The following is a 24628-nucleotide window of genomic DNA, read 5'->3' as shown; positions in this document are numbered from 1 at the left end:
TTCAAATGCTGTGAAAGATAACTGACCATCCGACCAGTGGACTTAACCACAATGAGAATGTGAAAAACCTAGTGTGATAAAAGCCTTGTTGACGGTGTCAACTCAAACTCTTTCATTTTCAGTTTGATGCACATCATTCTTTCAGTATTTTTTTTAAAACATACTTCTGCCACTTAAGATTTCTGCATGTTTAAATTCTGACATAGATCCACTGTCCGCTCAATAAACTTCTACAGAGCTGCAAAATTAATTGACATATTATCCAAATATGGCAAAACTGCAAAGTCCTCATCTCAGAAGCTGCAATTTCTGTGAGAAAAAATCTAAAATAAGTGTCAAAACAGTCCACAAATCTTGTTCTCCAGATGTAATAACGCATGTTTGGACATTTTTGCAATGAAAATGAAACCTGTGATGAAAAAAATGATCATTATGGTAATTTTCAATCATATCGCAATATGTTTTTACCATGTGGTACAGCCCTACTCCACTATTATTTGAGTATCTTCACATACTGGACCATGAAAAGCCCATCCTGTCATCTAAAAAACAAGCCAATATTAAACACACTTCTCCATTCAGATGGATGTACTCAGTACAAACATTAAGGCTTTAATACTCTAAAAGGAGAGAAAATAATGCATTCACACGCACTTAAATAATATATTGCTCCAATGAGCAAGTTACCAAGATCAAGGTTCTTCAAAGAGCAACTGCGCTTTGCATATTCAGCCCCAAGATATTGCAGCACCGTCTGTTTTCTGCACCACCACCCCCAATCCACTTGTGTATGGTGCAAACCGCTCTGTAAAGTTGCCTCAGCCTCAATTCCCCATTGTGCAGCAAGCCTGTTCTTCACAATGAACTGTGCAGGGGTAACCAGGGTGGAGGCTAACATCATTAGCCGCAGGAGAGGACATGAGGAGGTCTGCTGTGGATCATCACCATGGAGAGGGCTCTACTCCATTTCCTCCTAAGACCTGGATGAGTGTTGTGTTTGTCCTGTAACCCGAGACAACGGGAGGATCTGAACAAACAAGGGCGCAGCCTCACATCATCACCAAGGATTCCCCCGTTTGAGGCTTGATGTAGTCGACACTAACATTTGAGCTTTTAGATGACAATAAGTGCCAAAATATTGTTGCTCTTGAAACCTCCCTGACTATAATCATATCAGAGGTGTAAGTGGGTGAAAGAGAAATTTGCCTTAATGTCAACCCCCCCCCCCAAAAAAACTGTCTGATTAGAGACACTTAAAATTTGAGTACCCAATCAAATATGTCATACTTGCTTATGTATGATGATTTGATGAAGTCACCAGTTTCTAGGCAGCCAAAAGGCCCTCCAACTCAGGAAGTAGACAATGTTATGCAATTTTGAGGATGTTGTGAACTGTTTTTTACCCCAGTTTCACAATCTAGCTTTTGCTGCTGCATTCAGTTGTTGTGCACAAGCTCTTTGCAGATAAGCCACGACTGCAACTTGCTAAACTGCGGATGCAGCTGAGCGCTAAGTGTGATGGAGGCGCTGCCACGGCCTCGGCAAATTTCGAGGAAACGACATAGCCGTCTTGGGTTGTGGTGCGAATAAACATCAAAAAGGTCGACAAGTGCAGAGGAGGTAAACTTAGTTTAAAGCGAGGCGATTTATATCAGCACAACAGAATCAGGAGGAGTGTAGATGTGACCTCTTTATGCCGCTTTTGCAAAATTCCCTTAACAGAGAGACCATATCAGAAGGTCAAACCACGTGAATTATATCACTTTTTTATTATTTAGAAGCTTACACTGGAATTTAACCATTTTTCAATGTTTGCTTCCTCTTTCAGGCCAAACATCATTCCTCAACTAGTCACGTTTGGTGCAGTCAATCACAACAATCTGCACACAGTACTCTTTCATTTCTTCCATCACACTCATAACTTTCCAGGCTCTTGCACAGCTACAGTCCAGCATGTGGTTGCTCTTGTCTCCAAGTGCAGATCCAACATTTTCAAATGACAGGAAGTCGAGCTACACTCATGCAAATCCACCCCCTCCTCCTCTGAAGTTGAGGTGTCCATACAAAATATCCATGGATTATGAATGAGCTCCATGGAAATGGGCTTCACGACTGCATGACATGTGAAAAACAAAACAAAAAACAATGCAGTTTTCCCTTCCTGCTTTGACCTGGGGCATGCTTACAAAAAAACACTACCACCAGGGAACTGTGATATTATTATTATGCAGAAAAACATTATCAAGGTAAAAATCAGGTCAAACAGTTTATTTTTGCATAGATATTTTACATTTATTAGAAAAATAAATTTATTTGAAAATTAAATAAAACAAAATTTTGATGGCTGATTGCTGTTGTTAATGTCTGTCCATGTAGTCAACAGCGACTTATTTGCTGTTGGGGGTGGATGTGAGCCCAGGAAAGAGGGCAGGAGCGACTTGTGTGTCCTTTGTCTTAAGTCCACGAATGAAAAAATAAAGTCCCTTGATGTCCAATAAATTCACCTGATCAACAGGGCAAGCGTTGCTCCAATACCAGCAACTCCAGCAACTGCCATAAGTGTGTTCCTCACTGTGGACTCTGGGTCTGCTACTCTGAAGAACTCAACAAAGCCATCCTGGAAACAAAAGATATAAAAATAAAAATCATTAGATGGACGTCTGAGGATAAAGCACAGGGGCAAAGGCGTATGCGCACTGGACACGTAGGCCTGAATTGCACAATGAGGGCAGTTATGCAACCAGCTCATTTTTTTCCCCCAACATCCTGTCATTCAATCTTGAGTCACAATAACTCACCCAGGCATTGTTCTTGACCAGCCATTCCCTCTGGTCCGTCAGCAGGTAGGTAGAGATCTCTTGTCCCACCTGCTCCACACAGTCCACCCTGCCCTTCTCCTTCAGGTGCTGAGACACCACCGCCCCGAAGGCGACCAGGCTGGCGATTCGGCCCCAGTTTGTGGTCCCGTCTGCAAAAAGGCTCTTGGCTACTGAGCTGACAAAACTTGCATCCCCTCTGTCATCCAGTGACAGTTTGTTGATCATACCTTTAAAAAAAAAACCAAAAAAAAAAACACATAAATGAAAGGTTAGAGATTCATCCTGTTTGTACGTTTGAGGGCAGATTTCTGTGATGCTATCAACTCAATTTACAACATGCTTTCATTGAAATAAGTAATTAATGGAAGACCTAGACTTCATTTTAAGATAAGTGTTGTTTCCATGTGGAGTAAAAAAGGCTCCTGCTGCAGAACAGCAGACACTGTATGCTTTATAAGGACTTAAATACAGCCTGTAGCTGCAGCAGGTACAGGCTCTGAGCAGCTGTCTTTGTAAGAGGCTCGTCACTACCTACCATTGTATGCGTATCTGTGTTTTTCCAAAAGGTCTCCCACGACTCTCTTCATTGTTGATAGTTCTTTGCTTTCCTTCCACCGATATTTAGCAAGTCCAGTATAGTCTTTCAGGAACGACATAGTCAGTTGCCTTGTGTCGTTGTCCAGCACCTCGTCCCCTGCTGGACAACTGGAGACCTCCGCCTCGCTGTCTGACTGCAGCTCGGGAGTACACGGTAAAGAGCCGTCTTCGATGTCCTCGCTGCTCTCCCGGAGGCTTTTCGTTGCGCTGTACACCATCGTCGAGTTTACTCCAAGGTTTTTTGGCCGTTTCGGAGTATCGTTAGACCCGACATTCCCATTTTGAGAGTCTAATGAAGAGCTCACGGCGATCTCCGGTGAAGAATCTCCTGAGCCGTAGTGCATCGGTCCCTCTACGCCTCCATTTTGAATGAAGTTCATGACTCCCGTCGCCATCGCAGCCGTTTTGACTTGAAACATATTAATTTGGATTCGTGGTTTTTAAGATTACGCTGACTTGTTTCTGCCTTAAAGTAAATATTTAATTTGATATCGGATTGATGCTAGCCTATTTAAAACAAAAAGCTAGCCCTGTCCGCCACGTTCACTCAGTCTCCATTGCAGAGCAGCAGTGAAACGGAAGTGAAGCTCCGAGGCGGTTATAATTGTGGGAAGGATGGCCCCGCCCCTTTTCTCTGCGCTCTGTACGTGTTTACGTAAGACGCCTACGTCATTTGGGACGTAACCCACTTCCCCCACAAACACACCCATTTCCATTAAACTGTGTTTGCTTGTTTGTTTGTTTGTTTGTTTAGGTTATTTTTCAGAATAAAAGAAGAAGTGATGATTCTGAAGCTGAAAACATGAAGGAAGGGGGTCTCAGGCTTATGATGATTTAGGGGTTGTTTTTGTATTTTTCCATGACATAAAAAGCTGTGGAGGTTTTTATTGAAATACTCCAAACATGAATCATAATTACAACATCAACAAACATAATAATGGCAATAAACATAGGCTATAATAACATCAATGATAAAATAGTTTGACACTTATATATATCCATATATATATTTAAACTTTTAAGTACTGTTAAGACTAATAGATTTCACCCTTTTACAGCACTTTTAAATAAAGTGCAGTTCTTTTATGCATAAGTTTGATCTGTCTACTTTTAGTTAAATAACTCCCAACTTTAATCTCACTCTGACACTGATCCTAGACTAATAAAGAAAAGACAACCCTGGCTGTATACTGCAGGGACATGTAATTTATTGGCTGCAGTTAATTAAAATGAGGACATATTAGTGACATATACAGCCACCCTCTCTTTTTACATAAGTAAACATAACCTTTATCTTATCAAATGAGGATATATTCACATATTTCCTCAAGTTTAAGAACAACAGGGGTTTTGTCATCACGGTCTGAGAGACATTTTTAACATGTGGTTCCTCAATTCATCCGTAAAATTTTCCATCTTTTTTGTTGTGAATGTGGGAAAAAACCAGAACTTTCTCAACAGAGGGCCACATGGTAGAAATGCAAGATGGTGCTTCCCCCTAGTGGTCATTGTGAGGATTACTCCCATCAAGAACCTCTGTTGTTTACCCACAATATTAAATTTGGGATATTTTCTTTTAACAGTACGTGTGTGTGGGGGGGTCTCAGCATGTTATCACTAATAAATAAATCAGTAGTTAACATGTGACTCAAGTTATTCGGTCAAGTCTCATGCAAGTCCTGAGGCATTGTTCTGGGGCAAGTCAAGTCAAGTCCCAGTCACACCTAGAGTATCGTTCTTTAGAGAGAGAAGACAAGGTATTAGTACCGGTTGCATAATGATGTTGTTGGCCAATTCATCTAACATACTTAAAAAGAATGATAATGAATTGAATTCGTATTATAAATATGGATATTCAGCGAATCAGCTAAATAAATACAATCAAACAACTTGATAGAAGTTAATTTCTTGACTTCTTCTCAATCAAAAAAATATTCCTCCCAATCCTCCCTTTTAAACAGCGAAATACTGACGGCCAAACTAGGACATCAAACTTTTATGAATAGATTTAGACTCTGAAGCCACGTACGTGAACAGATTTCTTGTTCCTGTCCACTATTTGAACAACCATCCACGGTAAAAATTCAGATAATCAAATATAAACTGAATACATACCAGTTGAGTAATTTGAGTCATCATCTATCTCAAGTAAAGTCATGAGTCTTTAACTTTCCAGTCCAAGTTGAGTCTCGAGTCATTTCTTTTCTTAGTATCAGGTCATCAAAACAGTCCAAGTCCACATCTCTGACCAGTGGTACGAGTACACAGAGATCTGACATCAATTAAAAACAACAAGGAAATCTTATTAATGTAAAAGTTTATTTCAAATACTGACAAAAATCCTCTCACCTACTCCCACACAACTGAAACATTCCAAGTACTCCTGTACTTTCTGAAGTCTTAAAATCATTCCTGTGTTCTCCAGTCATCCTCTTTATCATGTAAACCCTTTATTTTTTTTTCTTGGAAGCAAGGGTGCCTCTGATTTCCCTGCAGTTATCTTGGGCCAGGATGAAATATACTAATTATGCAATCAATAAGAGAACACAAGAAAAAAACAAAAAAAACAAAACAGAAACAATTACTTGCAAAACAACAAGAAAACAGATAAGGTAAAAGCAGCACAAAAGTACTTCAGAGCACACAGCCTGTCGTTTCTTTATACATTCTGGCACGTGTTTATCATAGCTGAACGAGAGACACCCTGTGTGTTGGGTTTGAAACATACCCTGCTATTCCCTCTCGTTGAACCGCTCCGTGCAAAGCCAAACATCAAGTAGCATTTGAGAACTCCTGTCCACTGTTGTTTTTCGTAGAACATGTCGTAGCTTATTCACCCATTTCTTTTTTAGCAATCTTTACTTCTTAAATCAGGAAACTGTCTGCTTTTAAACACAACATGATGGTCTGTTCATGTCAATCAAAGTGACCTGAAGCAGTCCAGACTTTTCTTTTCAAGCTCTGGCCGACCAAAAGTTTGATCAAATTTAAAAATGCATCATGAAATTTAGTGGTAGAATTGACCATGAGGCTTACCACAGTCTCGACTGAATGGACTTTGCCACAGGAGCTTTAGGACTCTGAAACAGAGATACTTGGGCAGAAGAGAGTCGGACTGGTAGAATCAAGAGGACAGGTGTTCTTTACAGGGTATCATCTCTTAGATTTGTCTTTGACTGAATCAGCAGCATTTACACATATTTTCATATGATACAGATTCACATAGCCTCTGCAATTCACTAAGATAGAGCAGAAGTAGTGTTAAACAGAAAAGGAGAGAGGAACCATTGAATCAGAAAATAGCTCAGGCTATGAAAGAGTGAAAAGCAGGTGGGAAACAACACAAAAATCCCTTCCTGTTGAAGTCTATTTACAATGGCTGGAACAGAGAAAAGCAGTGCATTCATACAACACCAGAACAAGCACATACGTACAGGTCAGTTCTCTTTCGCCCACTGCAAATTTGACACATTTCGAAGTCTCAATGAGAAACAAGTGAGGTTGAGAATGTGATGCTGCATGCACCCTATCACCTAGCCTACATGGTGGAGTGTGCGCCTGTGATGGTTCCCTGAAGCAGTATTATACAAGGAGGCTGATTCTCAGTGAGCGCTGGCATCCAGTTCAGATTCAGAGTCTGCGGACCTTTCACCTCTTTCAGAACCATATTAACAGGTGGGACTCGAGCGCAGAGCACAGGCTCACCCTTTGCTCAACACACGTTATAAAATCCCTCTCTGCTTTGCCAAGTGTTGGAGTGAGTGTATCCTGCAGGCACGCAGTGTCCCACTTTAGGCCTGCGATGATGATCTTTTGAGCTGGGCTGACACCTGTGGTTATCAGGTTGCCTGCTGTTTACCCTCTGACACCCCTGAGATCAAAGATCAGTCTGTGTAGTGTGTCAGTTTGGGAAGCAAAAAACGTTGTTTTACGGGATGCTGGTAGTAGAAGTAGGTCTACACCCCAGCTAAGGTTATAGGGAAGTAATGCAGAAGTACTCTCTTACTAAAGTTAGTGTTTCACAATGTGAAATGCGAGAGGGCGAGATGTGAAGGGAACCACTACATCTGACTGTGATACATATTCTAACAAGTATTGAGAAAACAATGTCCCACAAAAATGAGAAATCAATATCCTTTCTTGCTTTAACAAGCAGCTAGAACAAGAATAATTGCTTTGGTTGGTGCCAAATCTGAAAACAGTTTTCACTGCACATGTGCCGTTGCGAGACACAACTATGAAGGCTATGACTGTGGTTACTTTTGTCTTTTCAACTGGACTTTTGCGATCAGATAAAGAAATTGTGTCAACATACACGTTGTGACGTGTGACAGTGAAATGTACACTCTTATCTATGTCTGGATCTGTGTTTTAAAGATGTCTGGATGGTTGGTGGTCAAATCACTTTTCATACCTGCGTGAGACCCAAACAATCTGAGCCAGACCGGCTGGGACTGCCTCATCACATCACAATGCGAGCCGGATGATTAGATGCTAACAGTCACATTTGAAAGACGAGCGTAGCCATGGTCTCTGAGCCTGATAGCTGCAGTGTGAAATTTGGCTCAGTCGGAAAAAGCACAGAATTTCCAAGCCAGAAATCCCAGGATGTAATCCCGAGCGAGTCGATTTAGCACTACCATTTCTCTCAGGCATGTTAGCTGCTCTGCTCCTCAAAGCGCCAAGCTTATCACGAATTACGTGCTTGTTTGAGTATTATTTACAGAAGCATACACTCCATGCAGGGTGCTTCAATCCCCCCACAAATCTTTTAGGCTCATAGTAAACACACGTCTTGATGCAACTCAACAGCAACCAAACTAAGACTGAACTCAGAGATTGGCAGGCTTCCCAGCCATTAAAAATAATACAAGGATATACTCAGCTGGCTGTTGCCCTGTGCCCGTAGCTGGAGCGTGTGTACATGGATTGTCAGGACAGCAAACAGGAAAGGAGGGAGAGAAGTGTGACTGTGGACGTCTCAGGGCTTCGTGTGTTTGTTTTGATACTTCCTATCACTAAGCAGATGCCCCACTCCTGTTAAAAAAACATTTTAAGTTTCTTTTTCTGTTACATGTTACAATCATGCAGCATATTTAGAGAGAACAGGAGCAAAGGGAGTCAAGAATTAAAGCAACATGAGCAGAGAGAGGGGGGAAAAAGGCGATGCTTCAAATCCCTGTTTGGCTGAGCTGCAGCGGATGACCTCGGGTTTTGTTCGACGAAAAAGAGACCAAAGGATGAGATGAAAGGGAGCCTCCATTCACGTCCCCCATTTCCCAATATGATGTCAGTGAATGCTAAAGAACTCTTAAGCTAGGCAGCTGCGCCTCTCAGATTTGGTATGCAAGCAAAAGTATTCACATACATCTTCCTACCCCTCCCGCAGAAGCCGGTCACCATCATAGATAGGGAACATAAAAATCAAAGAACGCGCTGCGATCATGGTTCCTAACTCCCTCACACACATTATTTTGGTGTCATTTAGGATGCAAAAAAAGAACAAAGCATACTATACAGACTACAAAGTGCATTAACTCACCCCATCCAACCCCTGCCCGATGACACACACCTACTGTGATGCATCTTGGAACACCGAAAACCAAGACATAAAGGAGGCGGTAGAGCAGAGTGCGCAGAGGGGGCAGAGCTGTGCGTGGTGGGAAGGCAGAGAAGGCTGCGACCTCGCAGGGCCGCCTAAACCTCGACCCCTCCCACCCCGCCCCACCCACATACAAGCAAATGGAGATTTAACTTATACAACTCTGCCCGACATGTTAAAGCCAGTGGTGCCTGGGGATGAAAAGGGAAGAGAGGGGAGGGGGGGGTGGACATATTGGGGACACGGGCGAGGAGGAGGGTCGTTTGCCGGGAGCCCCAGGGGGGTGAGGGCGTTTCCAGGATGGTGGAGGCTAGCCAGCTAGCTTGCTCGTCACCAAGGAGGACTTCCTCTGGGGCAGGTCCTGCGGCGTGGGAATGTGGTCGCCAGTCACCAGGTTCTTGTCGGGCCCCGCCACAGGAAGCTGCTTGTTCTTCATCTTGGCCTTGGCCATGTTGTAGTCGCCCGAGTCGAAGTACTTTTGCTGTGTGAGAAAAGAGATAAGGTGTAAATGACATCTTTAGAAATCAATTTGGGATCTCGGGGGTTTGGGAGACTTGGATTAAACTGGATGAGCTGTATGGAGCCATTTTGTTTTATGTTGTTTTTTGCTTACTGCAATGCTCTTTTGCTGCAAAGCTCCCTAGTCACCAGACTATCCATAGGCACGGGGTGTGAGTTGAAACTTCATTTTCAGGTGAAGTTATCCTTTAAAACAATACTCACATGCCCATATATACATTGAAAGCGTTATTTGTCCCTGCAACTGTTCCTCCTGTCCACACTGGAGAAGCTTTCCTCATGCAACCCCAGTTGAAGAGATGGAGGAAAATCCAAAGTCTTCTATGCAAGAAAGTATTTAAAAATTCAGCCAGAGCTAATACGAAGCTTCAGCAGGCTCAGTTAGGCCAGCTGCATGCTTCTCAAGTCAGGCTTGTTGGTCTGTGGCGCTCTCAAACCAAACACTTCCTGTTCTGCTGCCTTCGAAAACACACCGTCAATCAGATAACCAACTTATTCACTCAGGCTTGCAAAATCAGTATCTTATTTTTAATCAATTCTGACAACAAATTTTTATCAAAAGGCTTTTTTTTTTTAAATAACCCCTTTTTCCCTTTTTATGCCCTTATTCCATGTGTGTGTGTACATATATACATATACATATATATCTTGGCCTTTTTATGAACCGACTCTTTTAACACCAAAAGATGAAACACTGAAATGATTTAACTTTTGAACGAAATGATCAAGCAGAGCAACGTGCAGCTTCAATTGCCTAAATAAATAAATAAATGAATAAAAGGAAAACTCAGATCTCAGATGCTCTAACTTTTTGATATCATCAGTCTCTGATGATGTTCATTCTGGGAGTTATCTTATGATTAAGCATCGCAATTCACTTTTTAGCTTTCCTCTCCGCTGGCCTCAGCTACTCCTACTCCTCGTCAGTGATTTCCCAGAATGACTTTTAACGGTCTCCAGAGGTGGAAGTTCTCTGTAACATATACATTACGTGTAGGTGGAGAGAGTTTTTCCAGACGAGCAGAAGTGAGCGAGAGAACGATGCCTTTGTGTGCTCTGCTCTGCTGTTCAAATTACAAATAAAAATAATCTGTCGAACAGGCTGTTGTATTTCACAAGCCACCGATGTGGCTGCTGCTTTCTGGTCTACTTCAGAGGGTTCAGTTGGTGGAGAAATCATTTTTATCCCTTCTTCAATGGATTTAACCCAGTAGGATTGTTGAATGGACGACAAAATGGCAGCTCTAGATAGGAACCCTTGCTCTTTAGTTGTGAAGGACATAAAGTGTTTACTAGTCATGTTAAAGAAGACAAACATTTTGTACAAGAAAACTCAGCCAAGTTACAAGCATCTCAATTTAATGTCTCACTGAGGTCCGTTATCTGCAAGATTAAGAAAATATGGAACAAATTACAATAAATAAGAAAACTTGTAATAGTGCTTTAGGTTTTTCAAAGTCATTTTTCAGTGACTGCGATGTGTTGAAGCTTCACTGTACAAAAACCTGAAGGTCCAGATCAAAACAGGGGTCATGAGAAAACTCAATGCATTATGGTCCTTTATATCACGCATGAGTTGCTAATGTTAGCTTATAAAGCACTGCTAGTAGTCAGGGAGTGAAGCAGTGTTCCTTTTTTATTCAATGACTTGGTTGATAGTGAAGTTGTGAATAAATTGCAAGCGTAAATGCTTTTTTCTATCTCCATCAGATAAATGGCAAAAAGCATTGTAATAATACCAGGGTTGCCAGAGTAACGCAAGACAAATCACTACAGATGAAGATGGCATATTGGAAATGTCCGCTTGCATCTGTTCACGCCATCGACGACCAGTGATGACGTTTGATGGTCTTGAAAGGTTGTCTCGTTTCATAGGGGGAGATTTCAATCACAACCCCTTGTAACTGAGCGGCAAGGGGGCACTCAAAAACGCAAAAATAGAAATTGGAAATGGGATTGAGCAACTAAATGCAGCATGTTAAACGGGATTCTCCTCACTGTTCTCATTTCTGACCATGTCGTGGTCAAACCGCAGTCACCTACCCCTTTCTGTAGTCTCTTCATCAGGAAGTCTGAGCCGCCGGGCTTCTGGGCCAGGCCTGGGTATTTGGCCTTCAGCTTGGCCTCCTCTGCTTTCACCGGGTTCGCATTCTTCTCCTGGGAGTCCTGTGGAGACAAGAACAAACGCACATAAACACTCCACCTTCGCAGAAAACAGGGCCTCTTCAAAAAGGTCAGCTGATACATCTTCAGGAAAGTCGAAGCTCAACTTGAACAGCTGCTTCTGTGACAGGCACTCGTTTATGGGCATCATACAATTTAAAAAATGCTGCTGCGACTACAATCACACCTACATTCCTGCAGTAAAGTCTCCTGTGGTAAACAGGGCCACTTCACCCTTCAGAAATACTAGAACTGCACTTGAAAATCTCTGCCGTGAATAGGGCTAGACACTCTGACAATGACTATTGGGAACTGGGGATACTTTATGATGGGGATGAGTCACGGCATGAATGTTCTTCTATTACAGCCTCTCATATCACCATCATGCCAGAGAGGAAATAACTTAAGAAGAGGACAAAGCTTGTTACAAACAGAGAGCTAAAAAAGATGCCTGAAATAATTTTTTAGAGGCTTACACTGATAACAACTGAAGGCGTCTTTGGGACTCATGCGCGGCATTCATCTGTTAAAGCTAAAACTAGTCGATAAAGAATGTACTCTGACCATTACAAGTCCATATAAGTCCCCTTACGCATATCTACTTATGTTAAACTATTACTATAAGGTAATAAAGCAATCCACATTAGAGAACTTTGAGCACAATATGTGCTCACAGTTAAATTCTGAAACCTCCTTTTAAGCATGATAAGCTACATCGCCTTACATGTTGTCTTTTCCAGTGAATGTGGACATAATAAACCTTGTTTTCTGCTTCTTGTTTGGGTCATGCTTCTGCTTCTATAAATAACAATGTTTACAGTAAATATCAGGATTCTCTGCTTTCTGTTCATGTGAATTCATTGGTTATGCATTTATGTAGGTTGAGGTCAAGAAACAATAACGTAACAACACTTTCTGGCTCTTACATCACTGGGAGGGGACCACAGGAGCTTTAGGTTGCAACTTGTGTAGACAATGCAAGTGTTTGTGCTGCTGTCACTGACTAACACCAGCCAAACTGGTCAGATACCAGTCGTTCAAGTCCCTGACATTAAGGCCGGTAATTTGGGTCACAAAGGCACACCTTGTTTGTGTACATAGAGGGAATCCAGTGTTCTGACTGGATGTTCACTATTTCAGGAAACAACAGGAGCGAAGTGCACATAGGACTTAAAGCGGACAAACTCCAAAAGGCAATTTAAGCTCTCCCTGCACATACACTACCTGGTGCAGACCTACTTCCACAATGCAGACAAGATAGGGCACTCAGCCTTGCAAGCTTGCTGGGGCAGGGATAAAATGTGACTCAGGACACAGAAGCCGATGAACAGATTCCCTCAGGAGGGGAGGGGGAGGGGGGGGTAGCGTGTCGCACCAAGTGTGCTGATTCACTTGGGTCCATGACGAGAAATTTATGAGCTACTATATTCGGCACCAATGCAGGAAAACTGCAGAACCCAACAGCACATTCGTTGTGCACCCTCTGGATTAGTTTTGTAGTCTTCTGCGCAGGACTGTAAAAATTCCCCTTGGGTCGCTTCAAAGTTTGTCTGAACATTTCTTCAACACTATTTGACCTTTGATATACTGTATCTGCCTGTTCTGGTGTCTTGTTGAAGCTGTATCGGACTTCAATGGATGAAAGATTATTCCATTGGACCATCGTATCAGATTGAAAACTCATGCATACTTTTATACACAAATCTCATGATACAGTTGGTATCTTTACAGACGTTGTTACATTGAGGAAAAATAAAAGTAGAGTTATATGTGTTTTGGCAGTGCTTTGATGTTGGGTCAGTAAGTTTGAGGAGACTAATGTGTTCCTTATTTTATACAGTTTGAGTGATTTAAGTGTGGCAGTAACTACATTAGTAATGTCTTTCTGTCTAAACCACTGAATGTCAACTGAATGTCTGAATGTCTCTGAAGGAGCTCACCCAAAAATGAATTATCTACTCAGCACCATGCCAGTGGAAAGTTGGGTGAAGTTTTATAGTCCACAAAACATTTCCGGAGCTTAACAGCAAAACAATGCACAACATTTGCCTGAATAACTGCAATAGTTGGGTATGTGTTATAAAACATTAAACAAAACAACCAAAAGTAAGACAACATGGTGCCAATACAGCTCTAGATCCAATAATTGATTTGAAAAGACACTATGTTACATCCTCGACGTGCGGTCAAGCTTGTGTACCCACTTCAGACGGGGTGCGAGCTAAGGCTTGTAGCTTGGCAGCTGCAAATAGCGTCTAGATGTCCAGAAGTGTTTTATGGGCTACAAAACTTCACCCAATTTTCCACTGGCATGTGAGTGAGTGGGTAATGATTGGGTATTCATTTTTTTGGGGGTGAATTTGTCCTTTTAGTTATGTGCACACATCAAAATGTAAGCATAAAAACCAACAGGTTTAAGAAGAACATTAAGTTCTTACTTGTTCTGCAGCCAATCAGGTGCTTGTAAGTGCTGTACATTATGTCAGTAACTATCCTTTATCAGCAATCATTACATTGCTTGTATTGTGGATGTATTTCTATATAAACCATTTATAAATTAGGGAGTCTGAATTATCAAAACAACCTGCCAACTGCCAAATCTCCCCAAGCTCCATTTTGCCTTTGATTCCCTGTGCACCCCAGCACGATGGCAATCGATCATCATGGCATGTTTTGTGCATATATGATAGATATTACGGTTTATATTATATCAAACATCAACAAAGTGAACAGCAGAAACACACCGCAGGCCTTTAGAGTTGAGACAAACAAACCACACTGGATGCATATTCTGACCCATACTGATGTCAGCAGATGTGAGATACAGCATTGATCCAAGTGTCGAACTACGTGCACATCACTGCCGTTGTTGTGGCAATGTGTGGAAATGCGGAAGCACTGTCACACTGCAGTTGTTGTCACTGTCAGGGAGAAGACCATCAGGAATATCTCAAACAGTGTCCCAGTCAATGCATGTCGTCTGACCGGTTCACAGTCTGATGAGTGAAATCATAAAGGTATGTCTGTATTTGGGGACTGTCAGTCCTCCACTGCATGTTTTGGGACCCTCCAGGACAGACCAATGAGGCCCGAGCTGCTGTGGACTCACCAGCCAATGACACAAGGCAAGGGACAAAACAAAGTGACACACTGGCAAGGTGCTCTGTAAGGTGGGACAGCTACATTAACGCTTTTCTCAGCCCACTGCACGGCTTATCCATAACTCTACGTGTCTTCCAGGAGTCCTCCCCTGCCTTGGTGCAGCGCTGAGCATACACACTTCACTTGTGCTAGCTGAGGTTAGCCACTTCTAGCTAGCAATGCTCCGTGGTTAGCCAACAACATCAACACAGCAGTGAGAAACCCACCTGTTTTTCGTCCTCGTAGTCCACCTGAGTGTCCGAGTCCAGGTTTTCTGACGACATCGTGTGAGTGTGATGGACAGGCGCGTGTCACTTTCACCGGACAGTTCAAAGAGATGAATATACGAGGTACCGTTTGATGTACCTGTACTGAATCCAATCCTCCTTTTCTGGACACGACTGCTCCCCAACAAAAATGGCGTAACGAGATGTGACATCACCAGCGGGAGGGTTTGTCTACTTGTGATGGACATATACAGTAACCAATAGACGAGCAGTACGGCTCCGCATACAGCCAATGGGATGACAGCAACAACGCCACTCGGTGTGATTGACAGCCCGTCGTCCAATGATTTTACAAAATGGAGACTGGGGGCGATGCGGGGGCCGCACTGCATCAACACAAAGCACCTGAACAGCACAAAAGATATATTGTGGATGCAACATGTTGGTGTTTAATTTAACACAGTCTGTGTCATACTAATGAATGAATACGCCAGAGTTAACTCACAGAGAGGATCGGCAGCCATCTTTGCCATCATTACTTCTCTTAGCAGGAGAAGCTCCTCGCTCTGTGATTGGCTACTTGTTGACATTGCCCGTCAATCTAACAATTAGCGGGAACGGTTGTTTTACGTTAGCGCCTAGCTTGCTTCCAGATCTAAAAAGAAATAATTGTACTGTATTGTCGTTTTCGGTCAAATATAATTTCACTGTTCCCATGTAAGTACAAGCTTATTATCAAGACTAGGTTAGTAACAATACACAGACAGCTCAGTTTTAGCAGGTGGCTGCCCAAATGTGACAGGCTAATCAACGTTTAGCTAACATGTCAGCCTGCTAGTTGCAGTGTATGTTAATGTGATGGTGCTAAGCTAGCTAAAGCAGCCTTATAACATAATTTCTCTCTTTTCTTTGCAGCCTTTATTTTGTGATAGTTCCCCTGTTCAGCATGGCATGTGTACAACAAGTGAGAACTTCACAGGTAATGCAGCATACACAGTTAACTTTAGCGTATAGCTGGTTAGCTTCAAGGCAAGTGCAGAGTCATACATGTTTTAGTCAATCTATGCTGTGTCACGTTTTCTCCCTATTTGTAGCAGTAATGTTACTTATTGTGTACATTCACTTATGTACCACAACCCTGTACTTTTCACCATTTCAAATGTAATCTACTTTTACACATCTACTTCACTTAGCTACATTCATTTTGAGTACTTGAATTAGTTACTGTGCAGATACAGATTACGTACAAATTCAGGTAGGATACAAAAACTACAATGATCATATATTCATCATGAAATAAAGTTGAGACCCCTTGGTTTGTAGTGAATGGGCAGCTTGTCCAGCTAGCGTGTTTAACAGGTGATTAACGCTAACTAACACTGACATATTTAATTTCTTCCAAATACTATTTTATAAAGCTATACACAACCCAGATTTTGTGAATGAATGATACATACTAATTTAGACCACTGAACATCAACATCTCATTATTAATATCATGCTTACGTGTTTAATTCATCTTAGACATTATACAGACAGTATTGCATCACTAGGCAGATTATCACTGAAAATCTTTTTTGTTATAAAATATGTTGTAGGCTCACGTGTTCAGATGCAGCTGTTGGCTGATTTGTAGTGTCTGTGTTGACTGTGAGCAGTTGGCAGTAATCAGCCTGTGATTAATTTGTTTCACTCGTGTAGGATGTTCAGATATTGCCTAACCAGGTTCTGACAGAGCAGCAGTCGCTGGTTGTTATAAAGAAGCTTCTTGCCATCGCCGTGTCGGGCATCACTTACCTCCGGGGCCTTTTCCCAGAGAAAGCCTACGGAGACAAATATGTTGAAGGTTAGATGACACATGGAAAATCACCTGGCTGCACACCGCGGTGGCGATCAAGGTCTGTTTACCATTTGGAAATACTTACTAAGAAGTTTCTTCCTCCCTCGTTTTCTTCCCACAGATCAGAAAGTGATGATCCTTAGAGAAGAGCGCAGCTGTCCCGGTGCAAGTCAGATTGTTCAATGGTAAATAATAACACCACTCAGGCAGTTATCAGAACAGTTGGCGATGTACTGTGTGTGAGAACATGTTGGAGGATATGTGTCAGCGATATAACATGTTCCAGGTTGCAGGGCTGCTTTGAGGCCGTCCAGAAGAAATATGTAAGTCATATTCAACCTTTTCCATCACTCTGAAGATTTTTTCATTCATGTCTTTATGACGTGGGTTAGACGACATACATTTACATAACCAGCAAAGTAAGTCCTTATTCACATTTTCTCCTGAGTATCCAAAATAACTAACGTGGTCAAAATTATTCTTATTTTTCCCCCCACCAGCTGCGGACAGTTATTCTGTCTGTGAGTATTTTGTGATTTCTTTGGCTTATTTTGTCTGGTCCTTTTTTTGTTTAATTGTAATAAAGACATTGGGGTGAGGAGCCTGCCTGGGAAAGCAAGCAAATACTAGACAATGTAATCAAACTCACCTTTTGGGCTGATGTTATGCACAATTTAGTCTTTTCTATAAGACCTGAAAGAAATATTCCTGGTGCTGTTTTTCAGATCTACACTGACCCAGAGAACCCCCAGGTAAGGCGCAGTTTGTCTTCTTGCCAGTGTTGATGATTTAAAAAGCTACTGTACAGATAACTAGCTGTTTATATGTGTATTGCACGTCTTATACAGCACCTGTCTTGTCTTTCTTTCAGAAAGTGACTGAGTTTTACCAGTTTAGGATCCAGTACTCTGCAGCAGGAGCGCAGATGGACTTTGAAAGGTGGGAGTTTTTTTTAACGCAACAGTCATGATAAGACATTAAATAAACCTCATATCTATAAAGAAAACAAAAGGAAAATACATGTTCAGTATGAGCAATCTTTGAGTTGGCTTTATACCCACACACCAGGAAGTAACTTGATTTTCTTTCTCATTGTGACTATGTCGGAGCATGAATAAACACCTTTGATGCTTTTAATTCCTAAAATTCGTGAGAAGCTTCATAGTTGAAGCATGGCATGTTTGACTGAGTATGTTTGGAAACTTCACTGTAACTTTAATTTAAAATAAAGTTTCTTTTGAATGATACTTTGCCATAAGCTTTATATTTGAATGACGGTAGAGTTATATTTTGAATATTTCATTCAGCGACTGCAAAACTGTGCTATAACAGCATTTCACAAGTGGAGTGTTAAAAGTCAGAGTAGTTTTCAGTCTCTACAGTCATAAACAGGCCCCTCTACCTGAACACCTGTAAAGTGTCTTCACATTGTAATCCACCATCCGCCGTGGTTGGTTCACCTCAGGAATACCAAAAACCTTACGTGACTGAACGATTTACAGTACATTTAAGCTCCTTTGGGCTGCTGCTTTGTGTTCATTTCTCATCAGCATCAACAACAACAAGCTGTCGATGGCTTGTGGCAACACCAAGAAGGCCAGCATCTTGTTGGTGAGGAAGCTCTACACTCTGATGCAGAACCTGGGTCCTCTGCCCGACAGCGTCTGCCTCAACATGAAGCTGGCTTACTATGACGATGGTAACACAACACAACAACATGATTATAATTTTCTACAAATGCAACATAAATTAAATTGAGCAAAAGCTTTTAAAGCTTTGTTTAATATTCCAGTCACTATACTTCAACTGAATTTCATGAGCTGACATGCCTGAATTCTCTTCCATGTGCTGCAGCTCATTTCAAAGCATTTTAAACATTCAGCTGACGCTCAAACGTGACTCAAGTGTGTAACAAAATGTTCAGCGTCTTGCTCAAGGGCAGTTAGTCAGAGCAGGTGGTGAAACCAGTTGCAAAGAGGCAAACACATTGCACAATACAGACACAAACATCAGACACAAACTTTTAAAACTTTTGTATTTGCACAAGGTGCAAATAAATTATTTGCAACCGTATGACAATTCTAATAGTGTAAGAAAGAGAGACATCACATGCAGATTACAAGAAAGTAATTGTGAGATAGTGAATAGTGTGTGGATCCTGATGAAATAAATCAGGCATATTGAGGCGACTGACATTTATGAGTCAGTACAAATGACGACTTGGCGGGCCTTGGCGGAGGTATGCACTCTACTGAATGCCATTCTGGTTACAGTGTGTTTTCAACTGTGGTTACAAATATTTGCTCAATAAGAGATTATGGTTGTATGTAGGTTCGGATTTTTCCACCTTTAGAATTTGTAGACATGCTCTCTTTTTGTCCTTGTTTTGTTCGTCTCTGTCTCACTGTTTGTTTCATGGTCCGTCTGTCTGTTTGTCTGTTTTCCAGCCACTCCTCAGGGCTACCAGCCGCCAGGCTTCAAGGAGTCTGACAACGAGACCATGGTGTTTGAGAAGGAGCCGGTCAAACTCACCATGGGCGAGGTGGTTACTCCCTTCCACACTCTGAAGTTGGACATGGCCACCGAGAGACAGAGACTGGAGCAGGTGAAGGAAAAGAAGCATGAGACAGACGGACAGAAATGAAATGTTAAAAACCTCACTTGAAATTGTAAAACCTATTACGTGAGCTCTTATAAACAAGCTATACATGTTGCTAAATGTCTGCAGGTGGAGGAAAAAGTTCATGTGACGGATAAGTGGTTTCTGCATATAAAGGAGGAGGGCGTCTTCTCACAGGTCAGCACTAGGACTGCAACAAACTAACAGTTATTATGTTATCAATTAATTTGCTGATTACCTTCATGATTAAGCGTTTAGTCAAAAAATGTCAAATAAATGTGAAAAATGCTCATCGCAATTTCCCAGAGCCCAAAGTGACAAATGTAATTAATTAAATAATTATAAAAGGGCTAAAAAAACAAAAACGATGACCACAATAGGTTTGATAATTGAAGTAATCCCTCTAAACACCCAAATAAGACAATATAATCTTGTGCATTTAATAGAAAACAAATGTATTAAACATTTTTCCACCAGGTTATTTTTGCTTTTAGGTAACTGCTCTAAATTAACATCTTTGACGTCAGAGCTACATGTTCATGTAAAGGTGTCATGTAAGTCTGCGTGCAATGTGCTCAACAGCTTTCATTATTGACAACTGAATTGTGAAATGCCTAAATATTGCACACGCAAGCAAGGCTACAGGTCAGACGTGCACGTCAGTGTGTGTTATCAGAAGCAGTCTTTGTTATGGTCAGTATGGTGACACTGTGTGATCAGATAACATGTCTTAATCTTTAGAGTCATGTGATTGAAGACGTGGAGAAGTCTGACACCGAGAACACAGACTTGGACAACACTGGTAAAATCCTCCTTCCATTTCACCTCAGCTGTGTACATAATAACTTTATCAGGGTTGAGTTTAACTTTGTTTGTGTTCTGTAATGTCTCCAGAAGATACTGCAGGTGTTTAAAAAACATTCTTAACTTTTTCCCTTCATAAACATGTTAAACATCACTATCAAGTGAGTGAAAAAAGTATAAGGGTTTCATTATGACTGTTCACTGAAGGCTTCGCTTTGGGTTAAATACTTATCTTGAGCTTTGATGAATTTACGAAGATCTTCATTATCCATAGAGAATAATTCAGATTATTGAACTAGACATAAATAAAACTATATGAACTTCACCATCTTTTTGTCTTTATGAACTAAAGAGATCCAGCTGAGCTGCAATGAGAAGCTTGAGAGTTGTGAGGAAGCCACAGAGGTAAGTGTGACATTTACTACACCGACCTCGAAACACTGAGTTCAGATAACACTGAACATAAGTTCAAGCTTCTGCTGCAGAAATTTAAACACTAAAATATACAGATCCCATTTGCTTGATTCATCGTCATTTCACTGTCATGTGGAAATACATGATGAGGAATCAAAACATTAATGAAAGAGAAAAAACCTTTTCTTAATCAGCAACATGTAAATGTGTCTCTAAGTGAAATAATATCAAGGTATAAAAAGAGGGGGAAGGAAAGATAATACTTTTGTTAAGCCGGTTTCTGGCTCTCATTTTACATCTCGGGGATTAATCCATTAATTTCATGAGCATTTTGAGGAAAGTGTTTACCAATTAATTTACTGGGTTTAAGATTTTCATAGCTGGTTTAACTATTAATGTAAAGAGAAATGTCTTAACTCTAACCCAAGACGTGTTAAAAGTCATTTTGAGAATTCAAAACATTTATCATCCGTCTGAAAAAGCAGAAAGACTCTTTCTGTGTAACCACCAAGCAAAGGACCTCTTTGAGTGCACTTAATGGTCGGTGGCGTTACGGACCATCTGTCTCCTCTCAGATGGACACTCTAGTGAAGAAGACCTCCGACATGGAGGTGGGCCTGAAGAGGACCAGGAGTGGACGGATCATTAAATCCACTACAGTCAGTCAGCCACTCATAACTCAACAGCCCCCAGCTCTGTTCTTACACTGTTATAGCTAGACGACCTGAGACTGACACAGAATGTATCTCTGTGACTGAGATTAGACAGAATTTTCACATAATGCAAGAAAGAAAAGTTAAATGTTTATGAGGCAGCCAGTATTTTATTTATGGGGTAAGCCTGACATCTTAACTATTTTTTTACTGAGGTTATTTTAAATCATTTGTGATGTTGATATTGACCTACAGCTGGTCTATTTGAGTATTGTGTGTGTTAATGTGGCCACTCTGGTCAACGTTAGAACAGATAAGTAAATATCATACATTATATATCATTAAATATATTTTACTTCGTAAAACCGTCCACTTATGAATGTGATATTTGTTGTCGAAAACTGTTACATAAGTTTTTCCACTTTAAGTTGGAAATTATTTATTTGATTTGATGAAAAATTAGGATAAAATTCTATGAAATATCGAATAGATAAACAATGTCAAAGATGTAATACGACTGCTTTGGTGTGTGTGTGTGTGTGTGTGTGTGTGTGTGTGTGTGTGGGGATAGGAGACAAACCTGATTGTGAACAACAAGAAGCCGACAGCTATGAAGGACAAAACGGTGAGAAATTTGAGTGTTTATGAACTCTGATCTGAATTTAATTTAATCAAAACAATTTAATATAAAGCTGTAAGGGCAGCTAGCAAATAATAAAGCACTTCTAACTCTCTGAAGTGAAACGTACAAGCTGCAGCCCAAAGAGCCGGTTCTCTTCATTTAGCTCAACATGTAGCGTGAAAAAAAAAAAAGAAGATATCATCAGTTTTGATTAAGGCTCATAAAACAGCTGTACTTTCACATGAAAAGCTTTTCTGCAGACGGTTTTGGGATGATGATTTGGATGGAAACTGCGTAGGAAGCCTGTTTGTGTCACAGATGAGTCAGCACTGATCGCTTCGTTGTTTTCTCGGAGTGGGATGTTATCTGTCAGCGGACGCATGATATTCTGTGGTTGTGAACTGCATTGTTTCTTCTGCTGTTTTTTAAGGTTTCTCAGTATGACATCCCCAACAGCCAGGAAACGCCGTCCACCTCCGCGCCCAAGAAGAAGCGCAAATTCAGCGAGCCCAAAGAGCGCTTCTGACTGCACCCCCCCACTGCTAACACAGCAGCACGGCTGTATTGATTTCCACTGATGTTTTTAAAAATCCGATTTTGATTACAGCATGTTACATAACTGTTTTTTTAAGGAAATTCACCTATTATAGGTTTTATTGTTTGCTGTACAGTTTTGAACAGTATTTCGCTCCAGTGTTTGAATGCAACACATCTGAATGTGGACATCTTAGAAGACTGAGGAACAAATGTATTAATTGACACAGTATTGAAGTTGAATGATTATGTTCGTTTTACTGTTGCCATTCTGAGTTATTTGTTAACAACTTGAATAAAATGCTAAATTGAATCCAGTGTCATCTGGTGTTGCAGTTTATGTCGCTTGTTTAAGAGCAACACACGGTTTGTTTGCTGAGTTGGTGCCGTCTCTGACGTAGAAGGTAGAAGGAAAGGATTATCTCATTTATTTTTTAATTTGTATTTGCACTTTTTATGGCAGATCATTACCTGTAAAACTGGCTGTGTTGCTACCAGTATCATTTTATGTACGCTGAGGGTTTGGTTTTATTTTCCTCGTGACAAGCTGCTTCCAAATTATGCGAATAGGTGACTTATTGACAAGTGACGTAACTCCATCAGCACTGAGGTCAAACAACCCCGTCGTCATTTTACTGATGTCCTAACGGATGAGAGAGAGGAAGAAATTTCACTTGTGTTAATTGTGTGTCTGTCAGGGTCTGACTGTGTGCCCCTGTACACACCTACCAATGGCGTAGGTATAAAAAGAGCAGTATGCAGAGACTGCAGTCATGTGTGAGGATACTGCGGTGCATGCCAGGATTATATGAGTCATATTTTTTATTAGCTGTAAGAACCTTGTATAAATGCACCGCACTGTAAGTGCAGAAGAGAAGAGACGTTAAAAGAACAACACAGTTGAAACTCCTACCAGCATCTGCACACAGTAGGTGTTACACTGCTGCAGGAGTGTGTCAAGCTGTTTTAACATTTAATAGCTACACTGGATTTATACATATTTACATATTGAATATATCTGTAATTTGATTCTTACTAGTCAAAAAGAACATTTCAGATATTTTTTAATATCCATAATGAGCATCCTGGATGTCTTGAATAAAATTCTCATCAGGAAAAACTTTCATTTCAGATGTCTACAATTGTTCTATTCATAATTTTTAATTTCACATATCAAAAATGAAAACAATTCCATATATCCATAAATTGATTTTCAATATCCAAAAGTACATTGTGACCAGTAAAAAATGTCACTAGAGATATCCTAAATTGGCATGATGACCAGTAAAAATCCAGTTTCAGATATGTACATAAAGAATAATGACTAGAAAGAATGCAATCGCAGATATCCACAAATGTATTGTGGATATCTGTCAATGGATACTCAAAAAAGATAATAATAAATGCCTAAATGTTTCTCTTTGGTTCTGACTTGTAATAATTGGATTATAGATATCTGAAATTGAACTTTTTCACTATAAAAATGTTATTGAAGCTAAAAAATCTACTTGTGGAGATCTGAAATTACAAGGTGACGTGATTTCTCAGAGGAAGAATGATCCCAACATGTTCTTTTTGACGATGGGAGAATGGAATTACAGATAAATTCAATATACCAGCACCAGAAATACTAGTTGGTTAAAGTTATTATTATTTGGTTTATTAATATGCACATTTAAATTAAATATTGAAGCAACTTGTCATGTCTTCCAAGTCAAATGTTGGATTTTGAAAAACAAGCAACCGCTACTAATGTTAACAGCAGTGGTTTTCCATCTAAGATGTAACATATGCAATATTTTTCGAACAGTGTTTTCTGAATGTTTTCTTACTTTTAGACCAGTTGACTTGTCAAAGTTTAAACTCCTGTTTAAATGTCAGGAAAATAAGTCTTTTGGAGCATCCTTCGTCTTCATATGAAGTAATTTTATTGTGATAATGTGTTATGTTACAGTTATTCGCTGTGTACAGCATGTGTGTGATTCAGATTTATGAAATTTCATCTTTTTTTAAATATGGTCTTGCGGTCGTGTGCAAAAATGCATCTCTGGAGGCTCTGTAGTCGTAACACCC

General features: G+C 40.6%; 3 protein-coding genes across 5 annotated transcripts; 1 reads left to right on the top strand and 2 right to left on the bottom strand.

Moving 5' to 3' along the window:
• Window positions 1-1735: 1735 nt before the first annotated feature.
• mcl1b (MCL1 apoptosis regulator, BCL2 family member b) lies at window positions 1736-4012 on the bottom strand. The gene is made up of 3 exons (XM_084358712.1): window positions 3355-4012; window positions 2799-3046; window positions 1736-2617 (listed from the first exon to the last, which is right to left on the bottom strand). Exons 1-3 carry the CDS (start codon window positions 3833-3835, stop codon window positions 2501-2503), a joined length of 846 nt encoding a protein of 281 aa, XP_084214838.1. The 5' UTR covers window positions 3836-4012; the 3' UTR covers window positions 1736-2500.
• A 1704-nt stretch (window positions 4013-5716) lies between these two features.
• ensab (endosulfine alpha b) lies at window positions 5717-15254 on the bottom strand. The gene is made up of 3 exons (XM_084358218.1): window positions 15069-15254; window positions 11581-11703; window positions 5717-9499 (listed from the first exon to the last, which is right to left on the bottom strand). Exons 1-3 carry the CDS (start codon window positions 15123-15125, stop codon window positions 9329-9331), a joined length of 351 nt encoding a protein of 116 aa, XP_084214344.1. The 5' UTR covers window positions 15126-15254; the 3' UTR covers window positions 5717-9328.
• Window positions 15255-15486: 232 nt separating this feature from the next.
• hormad1 (HORMA domain containing 1) lies at window positions 15487-22868 on the top strand. Of its 3 annotated transcripts, none has more exons than XM_084358217.1 (16): window positions 15487-15509; window positions 15984-16047; window positions 16770-16914; window positions 17030-17093; window positions 17195-17231; window positions 17409-17429; window positions 17634-17660; window positions 17780-17847; window positions 18459-18607; window positions 19356-19513; window positions 19637-19705; window positions 20270-20330; window positions 20685-20737; window positions 21322-21405; window positions 21971-22024; window positions 22452-22868. In XM_084358217.1, exons 2-16 carry the CDS (start codon window positions 16015-16017, stop codon window positions 22545-22547), a joined length of 1119 nt encoding a protein of 372 aa, XP_084214343.1. In that variant the 5' UTR covers window positions 15487-15509; window positions 15984-16014; the 3' UTR covers window positions 22548-22868. The 3 variants fall into 3 exon arrangements, with proteins under 3 accessions (XP_084214343.1, XP_084214341.1, XP_084214342.1); XM_084358215.1 differs by lacking the exon at window positions 15487-15509 and adding an exon at window positions 15531-15785; XM_084358216.1 differs by lacking the exon at window positions 15487-15509 and adding an exon at window positions 15531-15813.
• Window positions 22869-24628: the final 1760 nt, after the last annotated feature.

This window comes from Pagrus pagrus (assembly GCF_965226575.1).
Source record: "Pagrus pagrus genome assembly, chromosome: 7".
Classification (NCBI taxonomy): Eukaryota; Metazoa; Chordata; class Actinopteri; order Spariformes; family Sparidae; genus Pagrus; species Pagrus pagrus.
Note: the sequence above shows the minus strand (reverse complement) of the source record. Positions and strands in the feature narration are given on the sequence as shown.

Coding starts and splice junctions, on each gene's coding strand:
- hormad1 (XM_084358215.1), top strand. CDS start 15,550: ATGAATACGCCAGAGTTAACTCACAGAGAGGATCGGCAGCCATCTTTG. Junction 15,786..15,983: donor TATAATTTCACTGTTCCCAT/GTAAGTACAAGC, acceptor TTTTCTTTGCAG/CCTTTATTTTGTGATAGTTC. Junction 22,025..22,451: donor CAGCTATGAAGGACAAAACG/GTGAGAAATTTG, acceptor CTGTTTTTTAAG/GTTTCTCAGTATGACATCCC.
- mcl1b (XM_084358712.1), bottom strand. CDS start 3,835: ATGTTTCAAGTCAAAACGGCTGCGATGGCGACGGGAGTCATGAACTTC. Junction 3,047..3,354: donor ACACAGATACGCATACAATG/GTAGGTAGTGAC, acceptor TTTTTTTTAAAG/GTATGATCAACAAACTGTCA. Junction 2,618..2,798: donor TGGTCAAGAACAATGCCTGG/GTGAGTTATTGT, acceptor TTTTGTTTCCAG/GATGGCTTTGTTGAGTTCTT.
- ensab (XM_084358218.1), bottom strand. CDS start 15,125: ATGTCGTCAGAAAACCTGGACTCGGACACTCAGGTGGACTACGAGGAC. Junction 11,704..15,068: donor ACTACGAGGACGAAAAACAG/GTGGGTTTCTCA, acceptor TTGTCTCCACAG/GACTCCCAGGAGAAGAATGC. Junction 9,500..11,580: donor TGAAGAGACTACAGAAAGGG/GTAGGTGACTGC, acceptor TTTCTCACACAG/CAAAAGTACTTCGACTCGGG.